The 22587-nt window shown below is 46.8% G+C and overlaps 1 protein-coding gene across 1 annotated transcript in view; it reads left to right on the top strand.

The window, feature by feature from the left end:
• The first annotated feature begins 1016 nt into the window (after positions 1 to 1016).
• The window catches only part of IL2RA (interleukin 2 receptor, alpha), a 33192-nt gene continuing 11621 nt past the window's right edge, over positions 1017 to 22587 (top strand). Inside the window, exons 1-2 of the mRNA XM_012664926.1 lie at positions 1017 to 1239; positions 21346 to 21537. Coding sequence (XP_012520380.1) covers positions 1176 to 1239; positions 21346 to 21537 — 256 coding nt within the window. The 5' untranslated portion in view covers positions 1017 to 1175. The remainder of the gene's footprint in view (positions 1240 to 21345; positions 21538 to 22587) is intronic.

The following is a 22587-nucleotide window of genomic DNA, read 5'->3' as shown; positions in this document are numbered from 1 at the left end:
ACATTTTGATTAGTATCCCATTCCCAGAAAGGGATCAGTTCACTATTTGTCTCTGTGAACTCTGGTACTTAGCCTGAAAACCTCTCTTAGTTCCTTTTCAGAACTCCAGGTCTCTTTTTAGAGGTAGGTAGTTGCCTTTCTGAAAGCATGTGCTCCATTTTGGAACCATGCATTCCTTTGCTTGCCCAGATGGTCTTCCTCTAGTCAATATCTTTGCTTGCTTTCTAATATTTTTTAAATTGTATTTTCCTGTAACTATATGATTGCTAATGGACACAGATTTCTGGGTAGCAAAGCGCAGTCAACCATTTCACGAAAATCAGAAGAAAGAGCTCTGATAAATAAATAAGATTGAATTTTACCAAAAAAAAAAAAAGTCCAAAGTTTAAAAACAAAGCCCACTTTTAGCATGACCTTTTAAGAGAAGGACAAATCTAAAAGCAAAACATCTTACAAGATGACAACACACTTTCAGGAACCCAGGATCCCATGGTGGAATGATTACGGCTAGTACTGGTTATAAATCTTAGGAGGTTATTCATGAATTCTGAGTATCAGTTCACTGCTTATTTCTTGATTATCTGAATATTGGCACCTGCTCCTCCGCGGTCTTGGCATGACTTTGCTCCCCCATCCCATGTGGCCCCTGCTGACTCCCCGGGGAGCTGCAAAGCTGGGGGAAGACTCAGTTTACAAAATACTAGATGAGACCACTGCCAAGAAGTGCTTGTTCACCGCTCCTTCAACGGCAGGGGAATCTCCCTTTCCTTTTATGAGTGAAGCTGAAGAAAAGATTCATAAACGAAGCTCAGTCCTCCTCACCAACCCCAGCCCACACCTCCCAGCAATTGAACTTGAGAGAAAAAAAAAAAGACCTGGTCTGAAAAATTACCGCAAACTATATTGTCATCAAAAAAACACTTCCTATATTTGAGATCAGAGAAGTGAGTGAGAGGCACAATTTCCTGGCTGAACACACCAGTCTAATACTCAAAGAGAGCAGCTCCTGACTCTCACAGAGACCACATGGACCCACAAGGATGACGGCACAAGGGGATTGAGCCTTCTATCCACATCCTCCCAGCACGATGCAGAGAAGAGGCTGACGGGAAAGCTGGCCTTCTGTGGAAAAAGATCTCCTTTGGCTGCCAGAGCTCATCCCAAGGGCCAGGAAGATGGAGCCACACTTGCTGGTGTGGGGAGTGATCACATTCATCATGGTACCCTGCGGCAAGGCAGGTAAGAGTCCACGGGTGACCTTGAAATTCTTGGAATTCGGCTCTCCCTAGCCACAGAACCAGAGGGTCACCCAAGCAGACAGTTCCAAGAAGGGAGCTGGATTCTGGGTTCTGCTCTTGTCCTGACCTCATGTCAGGCCTTGGTGCCCCAATCTGTATAGAGGGCTTGGGACTCTGTTGGGTTCTCTTCTCTGTCACAGCCCTTGACAGTTAGTTCTGGATGAATAGAGTGGCACGATATCTGGGTGTTAACTGGACACCGATGAGTAGATTCCTCAAGAAATTTTCTTTTACTCTCCTGTGAATTTCCTGTTCTGTAGCACCCCTCATCCCCCAGCTGTAAGAGAAAAAGCTGTCAGGAATCTAAGTCCAGGTTAATTTGGCTGAGATGTTGGTAACTTGTATATGAAACACTGGGATAATTTAAGATCTCAGAAAAGTTCGGCTTCACGAATGTGTACTTTACTCTGACTGCCTCAGAAAATAAGACTGAGGAAGCTCCTTACAAGTGCAACTTTGCAGAAATTTCAGGAAATGTAAGCATACTCACTTTTAGAACATTACTTTTTCCTATGCGCCTGTGCATATATATGATGTATATGTATGTGTATGTGTGTGTATATGCAAATTTTGAATTTCATTCATCCTTTCAAATGGGTTTTCTCAAAGATTTTTTTTTAAAGTAATAAAAAACCACCAACTTCTACCTCAAACCACTCTTCCTAATTGAGTGTGAATTTTCTAATAATGTCTTCCCTTGCTTACCCAGGAGGACAGATAAGATATGAAAGTCTATAATTTCTCTTTTTTTTTGAAAGTCTATGATTTCAAGAAATAGAATGCTAACTGGCTGCAGAAAAAAAATATTTAAGAAGTGAAATATGATGATGCATTTAAGAAGTCTGTTTGCTAGTCTGTGGGAAGTGGCCAAGTCGTGTTGGGCTATGCACCGGCCTGGGTGTAGGAATGTTTCCACTTTGGAGTTAAAGTGAGAATGATCTGAGGAAGTTCTGGAATGTGATTTCTGTTCAGTGGGGTCTTTGCTGAGTCAGTCCAAGCCAGAAAAGCAAAATCTTTACAAATCATCATGCCCTATCTCTGGGGGACACATTTCAAGTCAATGCGTGTTATTTCTGGCTGTGGGTGACTTATCTGAGAATCTGAATGGTCTTGGTGGCAGCGGGGTGAGTGGAGTATCGTGGGGACTCTTTCATTCACTCAGTTCTCCAAAAATCTGTCTAATACCTCTTAGGCCCCTTTTCAACACTATAGGAAATAGACAAATGAACAAGACGTAGTCTGATCCTTAAGGGATTTGTAACCTAGGGAGCAGGAGAAAGGCATGGACACGATAACAGTAATACAAGTCAGAATGCGATAAGGTCTAAGGGACCACGGGGCTGTCAGAGTCAGCTTCATACAGGTGGCACAACAGAGCCCTGAGGGACTGCACATTTATTTCCGTGAGCAGAGACTCCAGACAGAAAGGGCCGTATGAGCACAGACACAGCACGTGGTCCGAGGTGGCTCCTACATTGATGGAGATGTGGGGAGATTGGGAATTAAGACTGGGAAGTTAGGAAGAGGTCAAATGAATGGTCCAAGGCCTCAGATAACAAGTTAGAAGTTTTTAACTTCATTTGGTAGGCAATACTAGAAAATTTTTTAAATGACCATTTATGGAGTACCTTCTATGTGCCAGACATACGTCTTAGTGTAATCTTCACAACCACTCTGCAATGCGGATGTCATGAACCCCTCGGTGAAGAACCCCAGACTCAGAATCACACAGGAAGGGACAGAGCCAGGGCTCAGACCAGTCTCCCGGGCCTGTTCTCTTTCTGTTCACTGCAAACAGGGTCAGAGCTCTATGGAGACGACTCTGGCACAGGGCGGAGAGAGGTCAGGTGCACCGAGACAGGTCATGAGGCTCTTAAAATAGTCCAACCAAGACGTAAATGAGCACCAAGCAGCCAAAGAGAATGCCAAGGATTGAGTTTCCGGGATCGGCAGGTGGCCCAGGAACCAGTCCAGGGCAAGGGGTCATCTCACCTCAGACTTTTTCCTCCAAAGGGAACCCAGTCCTAAAATAAACAAGGTTTCTTACTCCTCAGGGGTAAGAGCTCTCTAACGAAATCAGACTTTCAACAGATTCAATTTCTAGCTGATTCATAAGGCAGATTTTCATTCTGAAAATTTCCAAAGCCACCATTTAACATGGTGATGGGTTATGGGGGGTGGATTAGTCAACTCGGGCTTTGAGAGTCTCCGTATTAGTGGGCCCTGGGATGTGGTCAGAAAGAGAATTCTCCTGGTGTTGCCAAAACGGCACGTTATTGAAGGCGCTTTTCTCAGAAGTGTGGAAATTCTGAGAGTTTCTACGTCCCTTGATCATCTTTCTTTCATTCTAGGAATTCTGTGATCAGATCTGTATCCCCTAGACTCGAAAATTTAAAAAGAAACAACATAGTGCAGGAACCCATTATGATGAAATGTTTGTCTAATTATCCCTTCTTGTAAAGACGACTGCCCACACTGGGATTTCACATCTTCACCTTGTCATTTTTTTTTTTTTGGAGGAACCTAAGAAATATCATTCACCTTTGTCATTAAAACACAAAAGCTTTAACCTTTCCCATTTACTCTTTCAATGTCTCTAGATCCCAAAGTATTCTTACCACCGCTACCTTGTTCACCTTCCATCCGCAACTTGGAGACATGGGGCTTTGGTGTGCAATGGGACACCTCATAAAACCATCACCACTTTCCCTAAAGCAAGGTGTCTCCACTAGGCAGTTGGACATGTCGCCTATGCCTGTGCTTCATTTTAGCTTTGAGAGTTGAAAAAGAATTGGCTTTTAATTCTGTACTGAGAGCGTGGGCTTCATTAATGCGTCAGAGACGCTAATAAAAAACAGCTGATGGGCTCCACAGCTCAAAGAGTAGTCGTGGACTTTTTTTTTCCAGCCAAATCCTTGAGTATTCTGAATACTCCTGTGTGATTTTTTTGCTGAAGCCGTTCCTCCGATAGCCATAGACACCGTCAAGGCAGGCTCTCCCTCAGCACGGCAGCCGCTCGGGCTGACTCCCTGCTCCTTCATTGCCCCACGGTGAGTGGAAACTTTACCAAAAAGCAGAGAATTCACCTGAAGTCAGCGGGGGATAGAATTAGGAGGACAATAAACCTGGCAAGAAGCAGAAAGTGGGCCCAGGCACCTCCTAGCGACATTGTTGGAGGAAGAAAGAGAAGACAGGCGAAGGACGTGACTTTTGATGGATTTCTCTCTGTAGAATGAGAACAATGACCCAGAGATCTTGAAACTCCTTCCAGCCCCATCCCCACTGTGTCAGGGATTGTGAAAAGGAAATAAAATAAGCTCTGCTTAAAAGGCATTTTCAAGCTGGGGAATTTTTGGATGAAAAAGTTTCCCAACTGAAGACCTACCTACAGGGTCAGGGCTGAGCAACCTTTGAGTGTCAACAGACCAAGCCTAACGGCTGGTCGTAGGTTATTTCCAGCTCTTAAACGGTGCCGCGCTACGCTGGAGTGTGACCTGCCTCCCGTATAACTGCTGCCGCTGTAGGTGTCAAGCAAAAACACTAACCGTTGGGGAGGCCTTCTGCTGTTTGCTTGTGCAGGGAAATTTTGCCCTCAGACAATGCCCTTGTTTCCCACAGGAGAAGTTTTATATGAGCAGGAGCCTGTTTCTCTTCTCCTTATCCCAGGCCACTCCCCGAGAGAAAAGAAAAGAAGATTTAATTCGATTGATTGCTTCAAAAAGTTATAAGCCCCTCATCCCTGAAAGAGTTCAAATAGAGGGTTGACTAGAGTCCGAGCCTCTTAAATTTCAGTCCAGAATGCCCTGCATGTCCTTAAATTGATTCCAAGTGACAGTCCTTTGTCCATCCATCACCCACTAGGATCACAGGGATGAAAAAGCTTCCAGTCCTTGTCCTCAAACTGCTCGTGGGTTAACAGTGGAGGCGAAACATCTGCGGAGAGATTCCCATCTGGAAGCCTCCCAAGAGAAGCCAGGAGTGTCTGCCCATGAGTCAGCATCCATCCCTGAATCCCCCGCCAAGCTTTCAAGTAAATCACTCAGTTAGGGGAAAACAATTATATAATCATCTCTAGAAATTTTAGGTATTTCCCGCTCTAGGATTACTCAGATAGTTTTCGGCTATTTGATCAGTTTTACAATTACTCTGGGATTTGCCTTCCTCAATAAGAGAACACAATTCCCACTGGGAAACATATTTAGAGTAAGGGGTCGAACGCCAGCTGTGCATCAGAATGAGCACCTGGGATGCTTTAAAAAGTGATGTCCAAGACTGGCTAAGACCCATCAAGCTAGTCTCTCTGGGGAGCAGAACCAAACACAACAATAACTTTTTTTTAAGTTTCTCAAATCATTCAAGATTCAATTAGGGCTGAAAATCACCGGTTTAGAGAGACAGAATAATGATGCCCGTGGCTGGTCTGATTCCATTATTTTGTTTCTACTGACCAAGAATAGGTGCACTAGAGCAGCACTTTCCAAACCTTAATGCATTTACAAATCACCTGGGAATTTTGTCATAAAGAAGATTTTGATTCTGGCGCAAACAGGTTCCCGCATGAGGCCTGTGTCTTTGGTGCACGGACCCCGTGTTCAGTAGCTGGGCTGTTGCATGAGAGCAGAAATATGCATTGCTTCTACCCACATAGAACCCGGGATTCAAATGGGAAAACCAGTCTGGAAAAGATCAAATACAGGGTGTCCCCAAAGTCTCCATGCAGGCTCACGCCTGTAATCCTAGCACTCTGGGAGGCCGAGGTGGGAGGATCACTCAAGGTCAGGAGTTCGAGACCAGCCTGAGCAAGAGTGAGACCCCCATCTCTACTAAAAATAGAAAGAAATTAGCAGGACAACTAAAATTATATAGAAAAAAAATTATCCAGGCATGGTGGCGCATGCCTGTAGTCCCAGCTACTCAGGAGGCTGAGGCAGTCGGATTGCTTGAGCCCAGGAGTGTGAGGTTGCTGTGAGCTAGGCTGACGCCACGGCACTCTAGCCCAGGCAACAGAGCCAGACTCTGTCTCAAAGAAAAAAACAAAAAGTCTCCATGCAAAGGAAAAAGTTTGTAAGATTTTGTAATGAATATTTTGTAAATAAAAGTACATTTAGCTACATTTTCCCATTTTCCCTGTGTACGGCGACTTTTGCGACACCCCGTGTTGCAAAGTCGATACAGCAAGGCCGACGAATGCCGTGAGTGATCGGAACAGGGAGGGTTAGAAAAGGCTTCTCGGAGAAGGTGGGGCTGGGGCGTACTGGCTCCGAACGGTGCTTCTGAACATCAGGACGGGCTGGAGGATGATATTTTCTAATGATTTTGCTACAGCTGTATACATGAGCCATGCTCCATGAGCAGCAAACTGAAGACTGAGGAGTTTAGCAGGACAATTGAAAAGCCATATTGAGCCATATTTAAATATAGGTGCATTTTTTGGTGTATGTGCTGAGCAAAATGAGGCTCAAGTGCCAGTGATTCTCCCATGGAAACCAATGCTTTTGCTCAGATAAAAAGAACCCAAGTGCTCCTCAGCTCCCTTTAATCCTCCAGTGTCTGCAGGTGTTGCTGGTCTCTCGTGGTTTCCTTGATACGATGGAATATTGATTAGCATCACCAGCACCACATGACACCACCGGATAATGGCCAAAGAAGTCCTGGGCCTTATTTCCCTACATCCAGATTTCTTGCCCGACCCAGCCCCAGCCACCTACAAACCACAAGGCTAGCACCCCTGGGCCTGGCTCCCGACAGCCACTCCTGCACCCCACACCCACGCCACCAACTCCCGGGGCTTTTGGCCAGCAGCTGCGCCTGCAGCTCCCACCCCAGTTCCAGGCATCCTGCGCCCAGGGGGGGGTTTCAGCTGGCAGAGAACTCTGAGGCACCAAAGTGTGCGTGGAATGGGCAGAGGTTGACCGGAAGGTCACCGTGCTGGGAGGAAGAGGGAGGAGAGGGGAAGGGCAAGATACCGATCAGAAGCGTTGGCGTCCTGTGCCCGGGGGAGGAAGGTGCGGCCAGCTGAGCTTGCTGCCTCCCCCACCTCCTGCTGGACGCAGTGGAAAAACGAGCCGGTGCGATTGGACTAGCAGTAATTGGGTTTTCCCAATAGAACACAGAGCAGTGTGTTTTAAAGGATAATAATTGGTTCCTTTACCCTGAGGAGCATGGAGAACAGACCAGTCTCCTAACCTGCTAGAGCGAAGGAAAGAGGAGCAGGGGGCACAGCTGGTTCCGGCACCGACGCTGACACCTGCTTTCTCTTTGAGGCGTATGTGCTTTAAGCCTTGTTCTAACCAACGTCTCGAATGCTCCTGAGAGCAGTGAGAGCTAATATTCATTGCCTGAGTGCTTTCGGGTGTCACGTTAAGCCGTTGTATTACTCCAGTTAGTTCTCAAAACAGGCAGGTCTTATTATCATCCCCACTTTGCATCTGGCAAACTGAAGCTCAGAGGTTAAACGAGTTTTCCGACACGACACAGCGCTCAGGAGCCGGGCTGTGAGCCAGACGGTCTCGTCCCGGAGCCCGTGCTTTGCTGCAGTTCTCACGGCCGCTAACTGTCAACGCCGTGTGCCGCGTTCACCGGGAAGCTGATCTTTGCTTCCCACAAAGCTGAAGTCGGTGCGCTCTGCGGCACGCCTCGCTGCTCCCGTGCCCACAGAGCCCGGACCACGGCTGGGCTGCCGTAGGACACCCCCAGCCCCCACCCCCCCTGCCCCCCATGCAGCTGGCCTGTCTTCCTTGCATTGGACGGTGCTTCAGAGAAAGCAGAGCAGCTGCGTCTGCCCCGGCAGCCGCAAAACAGAGGAAATTCTGAGCACCTCCGGGCATGAGTCACCACACCACATTCAGGAATTGCCGTGTCTGCCCACGGAATCACCCACTCTTTTCTGTTTGGGACTAAAATAGATGCCTCCTTCAGAAGCTCGCTGCTTTCTGTACTCTCAGCAATAAAAAACAACGGCAAGGATAGGTGTGTGCCTGTAGGGGTTGGAGGGCGTAGTTTTCTCTCCTGTGAGGTTTTTCTGAGTGAAAATGTTGCTGTACCAGTCGCAGCCACAGATGGGCCGGGGGTGAGCAGGTGGAAGAGGGGAGCAACAGGGTTCATTCAGGAAACGTTTATTGAGCAACTACTACACGTCAGACACAGGGTTAGAGACACAGAAGTGAATCGGATCCAGTCCTTAACTTCCCAGAACTCACCACCCAGCAGGAGAGAAAGAGACCACACAGACGACTGTGACAAAGCTAAGTGCCGAGACACACGTCTAAAGAAAGAGTCCGTAGAACACACAGATGGACGTTCCTTACTCCCGCAAGACCCAGCACGTGGTGGGTCAGGCGCCGCCTCTCATTTACAGCAACATCTGGAGCAGAAAGGAGAGTGAAGAGCATTGTTTTGTCATCCTTAACTATGAAAATTATTAAAATCAGACACCACTAATCTTGAATTTAGAATAACATAGAAGATGGGGAGTTTTGTTTTGCTCAAGAAATTCCTTTACAGAGAAAACGGGAGTATTTCAAGTGGGAGTATTTAAATTCCTTTAATAACAAGCAGTTTGATGGCTCTTCCTGCCCCCAAGTATCTTAGACGCATCCTTTATAGCCAGGGCGGCCGCGTGGGAACCATGCTCCCATCCTAGACGTCCACAACCTCTCCGAGAGAGGAAGGAAGGCAGGGAGGGAGGAAGAAACCTCATCCGTGCAGTTTACATTATTATGTTGTTGTTTTTTTTTTAAGCAAAGCAGTTGTGTTTCTTTAAAAAAAAAAATTTGTATCTATACATATTTTTTCCCCATGAAAATGAGCCCCTTGAAGCAAATTGGCTCATCTTCTCAGAAAAAGATCAGTTTATCATGTTACCAAGTAAAGGGCACAGGACTCATTTCTGAAAGTTTTGTTTGAAGTCCCCAGGGTATGAGCTGATGTCAGCCTCTTCCTGCCCCGGCGCTCCGAGAGTTTCCCGGGAGTTTTGGGGCTGACACCGGCGGCGTGCGTGACATCGCGCAGGCCGTGGGCAGGCCTTGGTGGCTTCCCCAGCGCTGACACCAGGCAGAGCCTGCAACCCAGCTGAGCACCGGTGTGGCATCTGCTTCCGGCCCTTGCGGTAGTGACACCTCTGTTCAGAGCCTGATTTAGAACAGAAAGAACCTTTGTAACAAGAAAACTCCTTATTTTAAGTTGAAAGCAAAACAAACAATTACAAAAAGGAAAAAAGCCTTTTTAGAATAAAAGGGCAGTTTCCCCAGACACCCTGCTGGCGCCCGGAGACCACGGGGCGAGCGTTTCAGCCTGATGCTCTTCCCTGGTCGCCCAGGTCACTTCTGGCTTCCGCCGCTCTCACCGCCTGTCACCACCCAGACCACGGTTTCACTTTCCCTCTCCCAGGGTGTCGCGGGTCCCACTTCTCGGCGTGGGTTCTCGGGGGCCAGCGCGGAGGAACTGCGGCGTCTGCCCCCTGCCATGCGGTCACATGCCTGCCCAGCCAGCCAGGCCCCGTGTGGCAGCTCTGCCCCTACGGTCCCACAGAGTCCCCACGACAACCAAGGAGACGGACTGTTGTCACCATTCCCATCTTACAGATGAGGAAACTGAGGTTGCGAAGCGGTAATTCACTCACGCAAGAAAGCGAGGGGCTGGCCGACCTGGCCAGAAGCCGCGCGCCCGCGGCAGTGGGCAGGAAGCAAGCCGCCAACGGGTGTCACTGGCCGCCTGGGCTTCTCAGGCAAGGCCTTGGTCTCCCTTTTTAAGTCGCCCTTTGAGCCATCCCCGAGTTCATCTCCCTTGGGCTGGCTCCTGGGCTTCTCTTGGGTGCTGTAGCTTGGGACACCCCTGGGGTGACACGCCAGCCTTCGCCGACCTCTCATTCCGTCGCACTCGTCCTGCGCGCTTGGCGTGGCACAGGCCACACTCCTGGCCTCCACCGCGTCAGGCGCCACGCACGGCGCCAGGTTGGGATGGAAATGCTGTCAGTGCGGGAGCTGTTGCTAGGGTCAGTTGTGTCCACACGGCCCAGTGACCCTTTATGTTAAGCAGGGAAAGGCAGGGCGAAGGTTATGTTAAGATTGTAGGTTAAACGGTGCCAAAAGCCTGTCCCTGTGCAAAATCTCTGTGGGCGGCCAAGCAGGGCAGCAGCCCAAGCACCCAGGACCCCAGAACCTCAGTGAATGCGCCCACTTGCCATGGTTTGCAGCCCACGGTTCCACATTTGCATTCTCCAGGGGAGGGTTTGACCCCCGTCAGAGATGCACAGTGGGTACAACTGGTGTCTTGCTTAAAGCTGAATGTGAATTCTCGAGAGCTGGAAGGAAAAGAGGCACCGCGGGAGCGGGCGAGGAGCAGGGCAGAGCTGGCCGCCAGGGGCCCCGGGCAGGGGCCCAGTTCTGGACACTTGGCTTAACGCGCTGGACACAATCAGGCTGGTCCAACGTGCCCAGCCCCTCCTGGCGCCCACTTCGCGGCATTGCTCCCGGGGTCGCCATCACTTCCGATGACTTTTTCTCTTTCCTTCTTTTCTGTTTCCCTTCTGGTCTTGAGTTTCTGCCTGGCTTTGTGCTTACTTATCTGGTCTTTCTTTAAAATCTCAGGGGAAATTCCGTCGAGTTGAAAATCTCCTCGGCTCCATGGCCCGATTTCACAGAAGTCTCTCTCTCCTTGCAGAAGACGGTGGGTGGGGTTCACCGATTTAGCATATTTCTGCTAAAAATAGGACTCTGTCCCAAGAAATTGGTTTCAAAAATTTGAGGGAAAGCTGCTATTAGATTTCAGAGGAAGAAAAAGAATCTATTTCTACCCTCCCCCCCTTTTTCTAAATCTGATAACCCTTTAATTTTAATCAGGGTGACAGTCTGTGGTGAGCTTGTGGTTAACTCTTTAGTGCACCGAAGCTTGTTAGCGACTGAGACGAGTCCTGGGGTTAGGAAACAACCGACACCCTACATTTCACTTACTGAAGCGTTTGAGATCCCACAACGTGGCAGTTTAGAGACGGCTGTGTGGAGGGACGTTTGTGGTCCCTGCCTCCCTTTCCCTTCCAAGTCAAGAGAAAATACTTAGATCCCCGACCCCCTAATCCCACTTCTCTCGTAGCAAGCGTTGAATGAGGCACGGTTGTTCTCCAAACGGGTCCTACCCCGTGAGTCACTCATTCTCAGTTGTGGAAACTTTGACTATTTCACCCAGCCAGGCCCCAAAAAGTGTGGGTCAGATAACAAGCAACTCGCAGACGGTCAGTGCTAATTACTACAGAAATGTGTCCAAGTCCCTTGGGATGGGCTCCCTCTCCTGCCCCAGGGAATCGGGTGCCTTTGACGACAGCAACTTCCCTTCCGCCCCTCAGTGACAGGCACTGTGCTTCTGCCTAGTTTCCCTCCGCGCTGGTGCTCGCTCAGCGAAAGAGCTGGGGTGGACGTTTGTTTGAGCGAATACGTTAACGGGCGTCAGCAGTGCCGCTGCCAAAACGCCCGAGTCCTCACACAGTGCCCACCGCGGCCCGTTCGAAGGGTGCTACGAAGCCAGACAAGGCTCCCGCGTGGCCTGTGGGTGCCGCTCCAGCCAGACAGCGGGCGAGGGTGGTGGGGGGTGAAGTACCCACCCTGCCAGGGATATTTTGCACAATCCCATTTTTTTGTTCTGGTCCTATGCATATATTAGATTTTATATCACTGTAATTATGCCGTTTTCAACATCCTCTTACTGCCTTCTCTGGGAAGATGCTCCAGCCTTAATTGTTTTGTTGAGTTCAGCCGCTGAGGACAGAGAGGATGGAGACAGTCAACTTGATAAATAAAATCGGGAGGCAGACTTTCCCACTGAGGATGGGCTGCCAAGTTGGGGGACAGGGAGTTTGCTTCCTCTGATCAATTTCCATAGCCACAAACTGTAGGGAAGAATCCCTGAACTCAGCAGGGTGCAGCGGCTCACGCCTGTAATCCTAGCACTCTGGGAGGCTGAGGCGGGAGGATTAGGGGATGAGGGGGTGGGCACGTTGGCACCAGCCTGATTGTGTCCAGGAGCTCATGAGTTAAAGACCAGCCTGAGCAAAAATGAGACCCCTGTCTCTACTAAAAATAGAAAGAAATTAGCTGGACAACTAAAAATACATAGAAAAAATTAGCTGGGCATGGTGGTGTGTGCCTGTAGTCCCAGCTACTCAGGAGGCCAAGGCAGGAGGATCGCTTGAGCCCAGGAGTTTGAGGTTGCTGTGAGCTAGGCTGATGCCATGGCATTATCTAGCCTGGGCAACAGAGTGAGACTGTGTTTCAAAAAAAAAAAAAAAAAGCCCTGAACTCCTTATTTCCTGCAGAAGGCGACTTAGGAAAGAATTAGTTATCTGAGGATTTGGCGGGTTGGCAGTGAAAAGCCATTTGCTCTATAAATATTTTTAAATTACTAAAAAGCGCAAAGATGCATGTGCCTGCCATCAGCCTTCAGTAAGCGTTTACAGTTTACCCTGGTGGCTTCGTGTCCTTTTTTGCTTAGTTTTAAAACACGCTACAGATACAGCAACGTTCCCTCTGGATCCAACCTAATCCATTCTTCCTCTCAAATGATTACTCTCGTAAACTTGGGGTGTATCTTCTAATGCAATATACACTACTGGTTTGTTTTTTAAATTTTAAATATACATAAATATGTAATATGTTTCCTTTCACAATTTGCTTCCCCCCCAACACTGTGTTGTTGAGATTTGTTCTTGATACTTGTTTATGCTTTTTAACTCCTGTGTATTATTACATTGTATCATTATAGATGGACAGTTAGAGGGTGTCTAATTTCTCCCTGTTACAAGCAGTGCTGTGCTAAATAGCCTTGAACGCGTGCGCATGTGCAAGAATATCTCTAGGGAACATACCTAGAAGATAGATTGCTGGTCCTAGAACAGGGACAGCTTCGATTTTACTGTGATATTTTTCAATTGCTCTTTGAAGTAGCTACACTAATTTACACCCTTCATCAGTAATTTATGAGATTGCCCAAACTCCTCACATGTTCCTCACCATCACTTAGCATCGAGAAATCTTGACATCTTTGCCAATCTGCTGAAATGAAATGAAGTATCATCACTATCTTTGGTTTCAGTGAGTACTGGGGATACTGGGCATGCTTCCACCAGTTTATTGGTCTCTGTGGCCTACGTGTTCATGTCCTTTGTCTGTTTTTCTACAGGGTGTTTTGCTTTTTACTTATTGACTGGTATGAGTTCTTTATGTATGATGGAAAATTAGCCTTTGGATAATTGTAGATTCCCGGGTTTTCTAAGCACACATCATTATTTATAAATGACATTTTTATTTCTTCTTATCCACTCTTTATTCCTCCTATTTCTTTTACTTGTTTCATTGCACTGACTAGGATGCTCGATATGATGTTGGATAAAAGTAGGCATTGTATACTTCTGCCATTAAATTGAAGGCTTTTAGGTATCCTGTAAGTGTTTGCCATAAGTTTTCAGGGCCTACCTTTTATTCATTAAGGAAGTTCACTGCTATTTCTACTATCTTTAAAGTTTTTTTTTTTCATTTAGTCATTAATGGGTATTATTTTAGTCATCATTGGATGTTCTTTTTCTTCTATTAAAATGACCATATGATTTTCCCCCCTTTAAACAGTAAAAGTAGTGAATTACATCAAGAGACTTTCTAATGTTAAACTATTTGTTATTGCTGGGATAAATTCTAATTGGTCAGAATGGGTGTTTTCCTTAACACATTGCTAGAATCTGGTGCAAATATTTTATTCGGGATTCTTACATCTATTTTCATAGGTGAGGCTGCCTTACGATATTCCTTTTTCTATGGTCCTGCACAGGCTCAACAGAAAGATGAAACTAAGCCCATAAAAGGAATCAGGAAGACTTGCCTTTTTTTTTTTTTTTTGATTCTCTGAAACAGTTTGTATAAAACAGATGGTATTTCGGTAAAACTTTGTGTTCGTGTATGGGTTGATTTCTTTGAATGACTGATTTAATTTCTTTAATAGTGAAAGTTTTATTCTTCTTCTTAAATCAATTTGTTCTTGAATCTAGTTTTTTACCTATCCATCTATAGTTTTACAGTTTCCCATTTCATCTGTTTTCAAATTTGTCGAAACATTTTCATAGTAGTCTCTTGTTCTCTTTTAGGTTTCCACTGTATCTATCGTCATACCTCCCTTTTCTTTGTACCGTTGTCTTCCCCAAGAGCTCTAAAGCCAGGCTGCCTGGGAGAGAATCCCAGCTCTGGGACTGTGGGTCCCCTAGCTGTGTGAGCTGGATAAGTGATCTCAGGCAACTTAACAAATCGCTCTTTACCTCAGCGTCCACATCTGTAAAATGGCAATAATAATCTTAACTTCATAGTGTTGCTGTCAGAATTAAATGAGTTAATATATGCAAAGGGCTTAGAACAGCTCTTGGGACATGGTAAAAACTCCAAAGTCAGGACTCTGGGAAACTCCCACACTGATTCCTTCTTAACATGTTTTTGGTCACGGATGACTTTGAGGATCCCATGAAAGCCATCATCCTCCTAATCCCAGTCTAATCATGAGAAAAACATTAGACAAATTCCAATCCCATAGGGAGGCATCCTACAAAAATATCTGACCAGTGTTCCTCAAAACCGAGAAGGTCATCACAAACCAGGAAAGTGAGACACTGTCACAGCCGAGAGAAGCCTCGGGACATGTGACAACTAAATGACATGTGCCATCCTGGGTGGGATTTTGGAGTAGCAAAAGACATTAGGGGAAGACTGCACACTACCACCGAAAATATTCTTCCCAAAGACTAGATCTGAGTGCAGCAACCCGCGGTTAGCCGCCATTTTCCCATCGCAACCTCCGGGAATGGCTTCTCCCAGGAAAAGGTCCTCAACCAAGTCTTTCTTCAACGGAGCCAGAGACTGCTGTCCTTTGGTGCTAGCATGGATAAAGCTCTCCTTGTTGTCTGAACTGCTCTTACGATGCTCTAGAGATGCCTTGGTTTCATATTAAGCCTTTTTTGTTTTTATTTTCTTTACTTATTCATTCCTTTAACATTTAGATTAAGAGTTTGAATCAGTCATTACAAGCTGCTCATGGTGCACCGGCCTCATCCTGCCTCTCGTATTGTTATTTTCCTTTTCTTTAGTCATCATCTAGATTTCCATTTTTCTACACCATAGTACCCACTCTTCTGCCCCTGAATCTCCTTCAACGCCTCTCCTACCAAATAAATGTCTCACATGTGCTTGGGAAAAGAGTTGATTCTGCTGTTGTTGGAATGGTTTTCCATAGTTGTTCATTATATCAAATTGGTTAATTGTGTTTATTACATTTTGCTTATTCTTACTAATTTATTTGGTCTGCTTGATCTATCCATCACAAAGGAAGACGTGATTATAATTTTTCATTATGATAGTAGATTTGTAAACTTATCCTTATTTTGTCAGTATTTGCTTTGTATATTTTGAAGCTCTGTTATTGGGTGCATACAAATAGATAAATTTTATGTTTTCCTCATGTTTGTTTTTCATTTTTTGAAGCAATGTTATTGAGCACATACAAGTATAGAATTTTTATGTTTTACTAGAGAATTGAAACTTTAATAATATATACTCACTTCTGGATTTCCGTTCATGGTTTTGTCTTGAAGTCTGACATTAATATAAATTTCTTTTGGGCTGTAATTGCACATTTTTTACTCTCAAGCATTAGGAACCTTAATGCTTTAAGTGTGTGTCTTATACACATCTAACTATATATTTTTAAAGTACAGTTCAACATTTTTTTCTTTAACTACACAGTTAGCGTGTTCACATTGGGAATTATTAATGACATATTTTGATAATTTCCACTCTCTTATTTTGTTCTTTATTTTTAATCTTCTCTTTCTATGCATTTTTCTCCCTTGACTTAAATAAGTTTTTATCCTATTTTATTTCTTTTTTGCATGAATCTGTAAGCTATTCACTTTACTCTTTCATGCTAGATGTAATTTTCAACATTTTAACGAGAAACCGGACTTTGCAAAGTCCAGATTTAATCAGTATTCTAACTCTGCTCTCAAATAACAAACAGCCACAGAATGCATTGCCTCCACGAACCTTTTCTACACGCTTCTCACACTTCTGTCCTCTTCATCCTTGCTTCTTCCTGCATGTTTAGGTTTGGTGTTTGAAAGAATTTCCTGAAAGTAAAAGTGAGATCTTTTAAAAAGCCAGAAAGGAGGGCAGCAATAGACTTTCGCGTGACTCCTGTCCTACCACCCTGAGCTGGGCGGTCTGGACAACTTACTTAAACTCTCTGAACCACAGTCTCTTGCTGCGTAAAGCAGGGTGACAATATCCATCTTTCAGAGCTGTAGTGAGCACCGCAGGTGATATATACCAAGGAGCAGCATGCAGGCAGGTCTCAGACATCGTTGTTATTATTATATAAATAACCCCCAAGGGAGGGCCTGAGCGCTCTGACTTCTTCAAAGATAGTGATCTGAACTAAACCACAACATCACACAACACCTCCCATCAGCCGGATAGTTTAGGCACAGCTCTGCCTCTCGGTGAGAGAGAGCCTTCGACGGGTGGGTGAAGAGCACAGTCTCTCCTGAAGATTATGATTCTGTGTGATGGAGAAACATAGAACTGGGAGGCAGAGGACCTGGCTCCAGTCCGAACTCATGGAATGACCCCAGCCTCAGTTTCCTTATCTGCAAAATGTGGAGGTTGATCTAAACGATCGTCGAGGTCTCTTCCAGTTCTCAGAGTCTATGATACTATTAAAAGGAATATTCAACGTCTTCTATGTTATTTTATTTTGCACCAAAAACACTCACCTGCTGTAAGGCCCAAACGGCTGGTTTCCCAAGGGTTTCCCAAGGAAAGAGGGGACAACTTGTGACATTAGGCGTGTCCGTGGAGTTCCTGCTGGATCTGACACAGAAGAGGAACCGCTGCAGGGCAAGAGCCAGATCATTTCTTCGCCAGGTGACCCGAGCTCCCAAGGCACCGCTATGTCCTCTGTAAAGTGTAGTAACTTGCCACCTAGACGCTTTCTGTGCGCAGTGAGTTGTTCTAATCTTCACCTTCCATCTCTGCTGGATGGAGAGAGACGCGGCGCAAAGATGAGCGTTTGCTGGGTGCTGGCTGAGCTATGGTTAAAACAGCGCGGCCTTGATTTGCCCACAGAGCGGAGAATCTCGTCTCAGACTCAGTCCACATCCTTTTGAAGCCCCTTCCTTTCCTTTGCCTTTCATGCAGCTCACACAGGCCGCAAGAGCCAGATGAGCTGAACATCAGAGAAACAACAACAACAATCACCCGGCCCACAGACGCTTCTGACCCCTCCACCTTCCCTCCAGCCAGAGGAGCTTTCGCTGCGGCCTCACAGGTTCTGAGCCAACTGTCCGGGCGCAGACGCAGCCGGGACCGAGGGTCCCTGCTCGTGCTGCGCTGGAGGCCCACGGGGCCTCAGGAAGGGGGCAGATCAATACACGAGTGCATTAATGAAATGTGGCGTGTGTATACCATGGAGTACTACTCAGCCATTAAAAAAAGGGTAACAACCTGGATGGAACTGGAGACCAATAAGTGAAGTGTCGCAAGAATGGGAAAACCAAAACCACATGGACTCGCTTCTAAACTGGAACGAATAGATCAACACTCATGTGCACATATGGTAGTAAAATGCAACAGAAATCAAGCAGGTGGGAAGGGGCAGGAGGGGATGGGTAAACTCACACCTAAGGGGTACAACGCACACTATCTGGGGGATGGGAACACTTATAACTTTGACTCAATCTGTACAAAAGCAATTCCTGTAACCAAAACGTTTGTGCCCTGCAATATTCTGAAATTTAAAAAAAGAAGCTTACCTTATGTATACACATTTAGACCTCTTTTGTGATTCCTTATTAAAGAGCGCGTCCTTGGTCTCATGCAGCATCGCGTGCCGGTCTGTCTTGTAATAAACATTCAGTAATCGCAGAATTAACCCCAACGACATTCCCTCTCCCCACCATTTAGCCACAGTGTTTGGACCAGCCCGAGAGCTCTCGCCCACAGGAACTCCCTACCAGGCTTAACTCATTAAAAGAAAAAAAACAACAAAAAAGAAGGGGGCGGACAGAGGGGAGGCGTCGGCCAGGGCTTCGCTCGCTCTGGACTCTGCGACTCCAAGTGCGGCCTGTCAGGTCTCGTCAGAAATGGTCTGAGCCTCCACGCCTGTCCTGTCAGACCCTGCCTGCAAGACCCCCGGCGACGTGTGTCCACACTGCTGTGGACAGCCCCGGCGTCGTGCCTGCGTTTGCGGAGCAGCCGACCTGGGCGTCGTTCTTCAGCGTGGCGTCGGGTAAATGGCCGTCTGCCCCGTCTCCTTCCAGGGTTGGTATTTCTGGGTAACTTGAGAGACGCAAAAAGATCTCAGGGCAAAATGCATCTTGGTTCTATTTCCCCTTCTGAACACGAAGGGGTGAAAAATACGGGCACCGCTTTCGCACTGCAGAGCGGGGTCCGGGGCGCGAGGCGAAACCAAATAAGGGGAGTCTGGATTCCACGTCGGGCCACCGTCCCGCCTGTCCCGCGCCCGGTCTCCCTTGCTGTGTGACCGGCTCTCGTCAGGGAGAGGAGAAAGTGTGACACAGAAGGTGAAGACGGCCTCGTGGACCCTTGGTGCCGAAGAATAATTGGAAACGAAAAATTGCTAAGTGTGCGACTCACCGATCGTGTTGAGGAAAAATGACTCACAGAGAAAGGCACACTCGCGGCACACACCGGGTCCGGTTTTTTAGTCGCTTTCAGCAGAAAAGTAAGTGTCGGCTCCAGGCCCTCTGCCGCGGCCGGAAGCAGAAGTGCTCGCTGCTTTCTAGGCATCGTCCGCACCTTGCTCTGGCAACAGATTCACCTTCTGATGCTGAGAACGTGGCCGGCGCCGCCGTGTAACACGGGCCGGCCGAGGGGCCGAGGGTGCGGTCGGCCAGGGCCCTGGGGTGTGGAGTCCACACGCTGGCGAGGAAGACTGCCCAGACGAAGATTCTGATAGATGGAAGTCAGAGTTTTTATTTACTCTCGCTCTCGAGGACAGAGAGGTCGCACCCGCAGAAATACGGAGAGGCCGGCCCTGCAGCCAACGACTGTGACCGTCTGTTAGGGCAGGCGGAGGAGGGTGGGGGCTCTGACCGGAGCCCGGTTAGCCGAAGACACCTGAGAAACTGCTGTGTTGCCTTTTCTGTTTCTCACACAGAAGACGGGTAGCAGAAATCAGTTTCTTCTTTCCTCTGGTACCGTCTCTTCTTGAGGAGGCAGGGGACGTTCGTACTCCTGCTGTCCGCCCAGGAACTTTTTCAAGGCTGCTTAAACAACACTCAAAAAACCTTTTTACAGGCACTGAATTTTGATGACAGTCCATCAGACAGTCTACCCTTCCCTCCCCTCTCCCGGAAACTTTCTTTCCCATTGGAATGTGAATTGACCAGCTCTGGCGAATGTTAATGAGGATTTATGTCTTCTTTTGTCTGCTCAGCTTCTTTCAATTGCTAGGTAAGTGTCTCTGTAGGAGAGATAGTCCCGCTACTAATCTCAGAAGCAGGTTTATGCTACTCTAAGTAGCTGCCAAGTTAGAAATTTATTTTCTTGTTAGCCTGTTAGCAAGACTGTTCTTTCAGACAGAAATGATGTTTTCGCAGGAGTTAGAGGTTCAGGTAAACTTCGGCCCAATCTCTGTGTGAATTATTAACACCATTCTCTTCTCCCAGACAGTGAAAAGAAGGAAGGAAGCAGAACTAGCATCTATTCCGTGCCTATTATTTGCCACACCTTACTATGTTATTTCATGTAGTCTTTAAATCCGTAAAATAATTGTTATTATACCCATTTTACAGAAAAGGAGTCCAAGCTTTAGGAATTAAAAACAATAAAGCTACATAGCTAGTAAGCTGGTAGAGCTAGAATTTCTCCCCTTCCCACCGCACTGCCTCTCTCGCCTTGTTATACGATCGCCGGAACAGACTGGGTCTTGTGTGACCTGTTCTGCTGTAACTGCTGGCCCACCGAGCCCACTCAGCCTGCTTTTGTTTAGTCCATGCTTGGTGAGAGATGAGCCAAGCTGTCCAAGTTCTCCCACCTCCAGTTCTTGGGAGGGTCAGGAGAGTCCAGAGCCACTGATTGGAGTAGCCTTCGGGACGACAAGGTGCCGGGCAGAGTCTGAGCACACAGAGAAGCTTCACTCAGCGTGGGTGATTAATAAGCAACCGGCCAACCAACAGCAATGAGGACAGCGACCAGCCCTGCCCAGGCTCCGTGCATGTTTCGGGGGCTGGAGAGGCTCTCTTCAATCCCCTCAGCCACTTCCTTTATCCAGCCTGGGGCCTTTTCCCAAAGATCTAATAACCTCTTGAAGCATAAAAAACTTGCGGCAAAGTATGCAAGGGAATTATTTTTCTGATTAGACCAGCTCCATTTTCCCCCTTAATAGCTGGATGTTTGGGAGCTGGTTCTGGTGTCCTTAGTGGGACACCAGTGTCTGTTTGGGGCTACGAGTAGATCAGGTCTTTCTGGCAGCAGAATGTATCTGGCAACTCAGAGGTGGGAAGGCGGGTGGGAAACACACATTTCCTACTTGCCAGACATTGAGCACCACTTTATATATATTTCTCAAAAAATGGCACAATCATTAATTATAGAAGGCTGACAGTCCTTATTTCCTGAAAAGTACTTTGCACAGACACATTTTGTCCTTCAATTAAATCTACACATATTCCCTTCCTTCCTTTCCTCACATTCCTTGGTCCTCCTCTCCCTCTGTTTGACATGAGGCACCTTCAGAATAAAACTCCATTAATTTCTACTCATTTAGTTTGAAAAATATTGTACTTTAGAGAAGAATTTGGTTGAAGCTAACTTTTGAGCCACTCTGATACACAGGTTTCTAAAGAAAAACGTAGCAGTCTTCGTTCCTTTCTAGGAAAAAGTGGGGTCTATATAAATCCTTTAAATAAAGTGGAGAAATGTGTGCTTAAATCATTGCATGATTAAATGTGCGCGTGTTTGCCCGGGGCCTCCTGAACTCCTAAGATGCTCCTTTTTCTTTGCAGAGCTTTGTGACGATGACCCGCCAGAGGTCGCACACGCCACATTCAAAGCCTTGGCCTACAAGAGGGGAACCACGTTAAACTGTGAATGCCAGAGAGGTTACCGCAGGATAAAAAATGGGTCACCCTACCTGCTTTGCACAGGAAACTCCAGCCACTCTTCCTGGGACAACAAATGCCAATGCATGAGCACTGGTAGGTGGTTCCTTTTATAACGACCGAGGGAAAGGGAACCTCAGCAAAGAGTGAGCCTGAACCCAGCTTTTGTTCCCTCCGCCCCATAGACAAATGGGCCAGCCCAATCGACAGGATAGCTCCTTTGAGTAGTCCCTGGAATATTCCCTCGCTAAGCAAATGTGAATGTCTATTAGTTCAAGAACCGCTCTAGGCACCGCCGATCCAATAGGCTCAGCCTCTGAGTACTTATATTTGAGGCAGTGGGCAGACATTACACTAATAATTACTAAGCAATTAAAACATAATTCTAGCTCACAACAATGCGGGTGTATTTAACGCCTCTGAACTTTACACTTAAAAATGGTTAAACTTTTTGTTATGTATATTTTATCAAAATTTTGAAAAAAATAAATGTAAAAATATGAACGAGCAGAATACAAGCCTATCATAGAGAATATTAAAAATCATAACAATCCCACTGGGGGATCTCTGCCTCTCTGTTAGGCGGAATCAATTGGTCTGAGACCATAATTTTGCCACTGAATTTTCTTTTTTCAATCCTGAAAGCTGTCGCACGGAGCCCCATTTCCCCAGTGGGTCTCTTATCCACTCTGTGATAGGAGAATGTGGTCAATCGTGGTGGGTTCATTTGTCTTTTTATTTCTGAGCGCTGGAGATGGCATCGGTCAGGGAGCCTCAGTGTCCTTTGTCCCATCCAAAACACGCGTGGACTGCAGAATCCAAAGATCCATGCTCTGCTGAAGCATGTCGCTGACTTTTTCCCGGTACACCCGTCCCTCATCCTGACCTGGAAGTCCGTCCCCACCTCACTGGGGTGCTCGTCCTCTCCACTCCTTTGCCAATGTTGCTTCAGAATCGCATCTCTCCAGCTTCACGTGTTCTGAGCTGCTTTGGGGAGCAAAGGACGCAGTGAGTTGTGAGGTCAGACCATGTCTCATTGCTGTCACGCGTCCCCACGCTCAACGTTGACAGAATTAGTGACAAGAAAGGATCCCATCTTGGTGAGACACGCATATGCAAAGAAGATTTTCTACCGAAAATCTTTCA

This window comes from Propithecus coquereli, unplaced genomic scaffold (assembly GCF_000956105.1).
Source record: "Propithecus coquereli isolate 6110/MARCELLA unplaced genomic scaffold, Pcoq_1.0 Scaffold94, whole genome shotgun sequence".
NCBI classification, from domain to species: Eukaryota; Metazoa; Chordata; class Mammalia; order Primates; family Indriidae; genus Propithecus; species Propithecus coquereli.
Note: the sequence above shows the minus strand (reverse complement) of the source record. Positions and strands in the feature narration are given on the sequence as shown.